The sequence below is a fragment of the Pundamilia nyererei genome, unplaced genomic scaffold (genome assembly GCF_000239375.1).
Source record: "Pundamilia nyererei isolate P.nyererei 1_Seehausen unplaced genomic scaffold, PunNye1.0 scaffold00222, whole genome shotgun sequence".
NCBI lineage: Eukaryota > Metazoa > Chordata > Actinopteri > Cichliformes > Cichlidae > Pundamilia > Pundamilia nyererei.
In genome coordinates this window covers 862,805-869,159 of record NW_005187623.1, presented here as the reverse complement: position 1 = coordinate 869,159, position 6,355 = coordinate 862,805, and the positions used below count along the sequence as shown (strand labels likewise).

General features: G+C 39.0%; 1 protein-coding gene across 1 annotated transcript in view; it reads right to left on the bottom strand.

The window, feature by feature from the left end:
- Positions 1–407: 407 nt before the first annotated feature.
- LOC102212581 (protein NLRC3-like) overlaps positions 408–6,355 on the bottom strand; it is a 17,424-nt gene continuing 11,476 nt past the window's right edge. Inside the window, exons 4-8 of the mRNA XM_013914760.1 lie at positions 5,407–5,580; positions 2,581–2,754; positions 994–1,040; positions 556–869; positions 408–437 (exon numbers count right to left, since the gene is read on the bottom strand). Coding sequence (XP_013770214.1) covers positions 408–437; positions 556–869; positions 994–1,040; positions 2,581–2,754; positions 5,407–5,580 — 739 coding nt within the window. The remainder of the gene's footprint in view (positions 438–555; positions 870–993; positions 1,041–2,580; positions 2,755–5,406; positions 5,581–6,355) is intronic.

Below are 6,355 nucleotides of genomic sequence, written 5' to 3'. Positions count from 1 at the left end.
GGTGTTTTTTATATGTATATATATAATTATTATTATTATTATTATTATTGTTTGATAATAATAAAGTGACACAACGTACTAATATTCATTGTGAAGCTTGAAAATGTGAAGCAAAATGTGGATCCTTGAATAATCGTAGCTTACATCTTTAAAGGACTGATGAGGAAGAAATTTACAAGTAATCATTTAGAACAGTTTAAAACATCAACTGATTGAATCCATGAATCTGAAAACATGTTTCTGAGTGAAAGAGACAGACATGTACAGACTTAACTATCTTTTCAATAGTCAGAGTATTTCTTTAACATGAGGACACTCTTTATACTCAACTCAGCACAGACACACTGAAGAAGCAGGACCAACCCAAAATCCAGGATAAAGAGTTTCAGTGAATGTAGTTTTGAAGGTTAAGAGGTGGATCGGAGTGTCAGAGGAGACTATGTAGAAGGACAGAGTGCCAGCAGGCCAGTCCACATACACTGCTACTCTGTTAGAGACAGAGGAGTAGGAGGATGAGGATGAGGAGATGAATGTTTGTCTCTTATTGTGCCTGACATAGTTAGGACCATCATCAAAGCAGAGCAGACTCCAGGACTGATCATTAAATCCAAACCTACACTCATCACTGTATCCTTTCCTTCCGATTCTTCTGTAGCTCACTGATATAGAAATATTTTTGCTCCACTCGACCTCCCAGTAACAGCGACCAGTCAGGCCATTTCTACACAGCAGCTGAGGATAACCATCAAATCTGTCTGGATGATCAGGATATGATTGAACTTCCTCCACATGTGTCACCTTACTGTTGTTATCAGACAGTTTGAGGTTTGTGTGTACTGTGTTTGTGTCGATTGTGAGTTGACAGGAATCTGATGGAGAGAACAAACACAATCCAGCTGCAGTTATCAGAGATGTGAATGAGTGATGTGACAGTTTGAAGAGGTTGAATGTGTGCTGCTTTATTTTCACATGTCACATTAAAAACACACTTACACTTCTTCAGACCTGGTGTCAACCATTGGACTCCAGCAGGCTCCACCCTGAAAGGAGGAGGGGGGTCAGACCAGCACAGTCTCTTTCAGCATGCACACATGGACATTACATTGCTCTCATACACATACTGTTAGACACTGATAAAGGAACAGTCCAACATTTTCACAAATACATTTTAATCCATACGTGGATCAAACTGTTGATGATTTGGACTGATCCTGGATCTGTCAGTACACCACTGTATTTAATGAAATATGACAGATTCTAACTGTGACCTTCATTATCTTTATATTCCTCTTCTGTTTAGCTGGAAAGGACACCTCCCTGCCTTTGCTGCCAGTTATTTTTCTCCTCTTAGAAATGGTTATAAGTGGTTATTGTACATGCCCTCTGACTTCTGAGTGATTTAACTACATACACTTCACTTTGGTATAAAAACTATTGTAGATCAATACATTTGTTGACTAGTATCGACACAAAAACACAGCTCTTTCTCCTTATGTTCACATATTCCAAGCAGCACTTCAGTAATTATCTGAGGTCTGCATGAACCATGTGCCAATCCCAAATCGAGCTCATGTAACCTTAGTAACTCAACAGCTCATCTGACACAGGTGCAGCCAAAGGCAATTAAGGAGCTGAGTCATTTGAATATTATACATCTGATTAGTTTAAATCTCTTCTCTCTGTCTGTGACAGACTATAGTCGTGTCCAAATTCATGGGCTGCATCCTCCTGAGGATACATTTGTAGACCAATTACGTCACAGTGACGCGCCGAAGGCTGTCCAAATTCGTAGACTCCTCCGAATGCAGCCGACAAATGCGTCCTCCTTTTCCCCGAATTTGAAGGATGGGTTGGGTGTGTCCTTCGTGGCCCACCATATCCCAGAATTCATAGCCCGGTCCAGCCAAACTCCAGTTTCCGGCAATGGCAGCCGCTACTAAGTTTTAAAATTACTCTTATTAATCTTTCTGGGTCACAAAATAAACTTTTAACATCTAGTTCCAGCTAGTCACAAACACTGACTGGTTTGTTTGTGAGAACCTTCCAGAAACAGGCAGGGTACTGGTCCGGACCTATACAAGCTATCAGTCAGTACGACTACCACCGTTCCTTCGTCTGAAGTCTATAATCCTTAATCTAAATCCTTAATTTGAGAATAACCAACAGCAGCAATATCATCCACTAGCAATTCAAAAAGCCACCAATCCTGACACGTACACACTGTCCAATCAGCTTGTCTCTCACCAACCAAACACACATTTCTTTAACTGTACAGAAAACATCTCCCTGTAGTTGACAGCTTCTACCATGGCATTCATTGTAAAATAAAGATTTTTATTACTTTTGATGAAGCTAGGCTAACAGTTTACCCCTGGTTCCAGTCTTTATTTTAATCTAGCATAAATACAGTATGTCCTTGGCCTGTCTATTCAGAGAATAATCTAATCCTAATGAGTATCAAAGGAAGAAAAATATCTCGCACTGTTAAATATACTGAGATATATGTCACTTGTTTCTGGTTAATTGATAGAGCTGCAGAGGCTTCAGAACTTCCTTCTCTATCAAACATTCTCGCCATACATCAGAGTGTCCAGTCTCCAGCATGGATCCTTCAGTCCAGCCAACAGCAGCTTCAGTCCTGAGTCTCCTGGATGATTGTAGCTGAGGTCCAGCTCTCTCAGATGGGAGGGGTTTGAGCTCAGAGCTGAAGCCAGGTAAGTACAGCCTTCCTCTGTGATCAGACAGCCTGACAGACTGCAGACACAGAAAACAACAATCCATCTTTGAGCAATGATTTTCTGTTTCTCAGATACAATATCATCTATTATACATTTCTATCCATTCAATTTAATTTAGCTTTATTTATAAAAGACAATTCCCACGGTTTTTGTTTTCCCATCAATTTAACTTTAACCTTCAGAGAGTCTCTCAGTCTTGTCCTCTAAAACCTAAAGAAAATGGATTTCATCAACTGGTCCCTCAATGCAATTGACACCCTTTTCTCAACAAGAAGCCTGTGTTTGGGAGAACCCAATATTCCTGGAGGGATGTTTCCTGCTGGATACACGATGGATGGGATGCACCAGTGGTGCGTCATGTGTCTGGCGGGACTGTTGATTAAGGACATAGAAGATTTACACCTATTCAGAACCATGATAACACGGTTCTTGCTGATCAGAGCTGGCTTTTCAAAGATTAAAGAAAGTGGTCACGGCCATTCAAAACCCTACAAGGCTAGCCAGTATGATCAAAGTGATGAGGAGAGCTGTGAGCACTCAGACGGTGCTTATTGAACGCAATATGGAAAAGATCTTGGAGAACCACATGGCTCTTCAATGGGAAATTGACAGACCTGGTGACGAACGGACATTAGAATGATAATGATAATGGATAATGGATTGGATTTATATAGCGCTTTTCAAGGCACCCAAAGCGCTTTACAATTCCATTATTCATTCACTCTCACATTCACACACTGGTGGAGGCTGACCTATCGTGTCGTCGGCCCCTCTGGCCAACACCAGCGGTAGGGTAAAGTGTCTAGCCCAAGGACACAACAATGGATGCAATAATTTGATGCAGCTTATTTGCACTAAACCCAAACAACCATTGTTGCAATAAATTGTTGCAGGCCTCTGTCGATGCTTGTGAGTGTTGTGTCAATATTTGTGTGTGTTGCGGTCTGAAAGCAAACAGGAAAATAAAATAAGAGTGATCACATGCATTAGTTTTAATTTTTTTTAACTCTATTTACTCGTTAGCCATAGTCACTTACAGACTAGTTTACACCATGGTGACTGACTATGGATGATAAATGAATAACCTGGACCAGTATCTTGGCAGACAGGAGAGCCCTTTATCTGTTTCACTTTCACTTTCACTGCAAGGACAGATACAGAAAATGTTTCCTTATTATATTTACATTTTGGATTTATTAAGCACTCTTTATATTGTTCTATTAATTGATGTCTTGATATATATATTTTTTTCATGAGCAATGTTGTATTTTAACAACTTCTGGGGCATATTAAATACTTAATACCTAAATACTCCCCTTGAAACACAACAATAGTTGCCCAATTTATTTTTGTTTTGTTTTGTTTTTCAGCTGGAAATTCTAAATCTGACCTTCTGATAAATGTGAACAAGAAAATAGCATAAATCAAAGTCGGATATATGAATAAACAGCTCTCTATAAATGAATCCAAACATGAAACTGAAGCTTTGATTTATGGAGGTCCTGCAGACATGAAGACATATTCTCACAGGATCCGATTACAATGTAACTTTAAAAAATCAAACTTTAAAAATATGTGCTCTAAAATTACAGATAATTTAATATAAATGAAAAACAAAACAAGCCACCAAACAAACAAGCTATGAACCAATATCTCTCTACACAGGTGGAAGAAAGAAATTTCAATCATGTTTCCTGGAATATGGATATGGAGATTATTAAAAAGTATAGAATATGCATTTTAATTGATGCCCAGTAGACACCATACCATTTAATTTGGAAACGGTTTTCATCCCATGCATGCATGAAACAAGGGAGGGGTCCACCCCACTGACCAGAACCAGTAAACTGGAGAAACTAGGCAAGAAATGACATGGATATTGCATCTAAGTCATCTGATCAATCTTGCACATCGGGAGGAGCCACTGTGTCAGCAGTGTCGGTATGACGAGAATTACTGGCCATAGACTGAAACTTGCAGAAGTTGCAGCAAAAAAATGTTGCCACAATAAATATCCAAACCAGTCAATGTGGAAAAAGAGCTCAACGTGCTCACAAACTCATCAAATTGAATATTTGGATTGTAGCAAAATCTGAATGATGTATTTGATGTATTTGTGTATTTGTGGACCTGGCACTATGGCAAGTATGTTGATTTCTAACATACTTGCCATTGATGGGACACTGACTCTTTTCTACTCTGGAAAGTGAGAAATGAGAAGTTAGCTCTTTCATGCATACTCGGGCTTTGAATATTATTCTGGCCTTCCAACCCATCTCTGACCACCTGGGTGTCCTCACTATCAACAGCACCATCAGGACCTACATCATTGCTGTCTGGATAAATTGGGAATTAGCGATACAGTGAGCAGAACAACTGAAAGGAGCAGGCATCTTGTTGGCTACATTGACTGCTGTAGAGCAAATGGCCTGCTCATCGGTGTGTCAAACAAAACATGCCACAGAAAACATGAACCAAAAAATACTTCTCTTTTACCAATTAAACAACACATGTGACTGTAAAAAATCTTCAAACAGTAGTTAAAAAGCTACTAAGCTATCCAAAGGTAAGTAAAATTTCACTTGCCAATTCTAAAATGTTCCGTTGTTTATAGAATAATGTGATTCAGACTTTAAATGATCAGCAGTGAGGACTTTTGGATCCTGACCTGAGAGTTTCTAGTGTACAATGTGGATTCTGCAGTGCAACAGACAAAAGCTTCACTCCTGAATCCTGTATGTCATTGTTACTCAGGTCCAGCTCTTTCAGACAAGATGACTGGGAGTTGAGAACTGAAGACAGAGCATCATAGCTTCTCTCTGAGAGGTTACAGTGACTCAGTCTGAAAAATCAAACAAAGAAACAAATGAATTAATTAAATCACTCAAATGAAACAAATGTTTGAAATATCAGCATGCAATACCATTAATGGTTAATTAAATAGCTTCATTAACACACCTGTCCTTCTATATTAGCACTTACTCATTGTAAACTCCACCTCCTTCACCTTCTAATTCAGAAGAAATAAAAACAAACTGCAAATCTAGTAGAAACATAATTTCTGAGTCATGATTGGATGTTTAATCTTCTCAGATTCATTTTTACATTTTAGAGCCTGATACTGAAATATGGCAGTGGTCAGCACAAACTTAGCAGGCAAAGATTACAGACGATGACTCTGTTCAGTAAATATTACGCTCATGCTATAAGGAAATACCAAAGACAGGTAACATTGTGGCTATTGCAGCTATCCAGTAAGACATACTTTGTGCTGTTCTGCTGCATTTTCTGACCCCTGGTGAATGAGTTGTCAAGGATGATGAAACAAGCAACTAAGTGCAAGTTTTTCTTCGAGCCTCGATGTAATTTTGGCAGCCGCAAATTTTTCACACTTTATCCCAGATGCAAATCGGACACACACACACACACACACACACACACACACACACACACACACACACACACACACACACACACACACACCAAATAAATAACTTTAACCACAAGGATCCTTATCGCTCAAGATTGTGAGAAGATTCTCTACTCAGAGAATATTAGTGATTTTAGATGAGAGAGATGTATCTTTAACACTAATGCACAAGAATAATACTACGCCA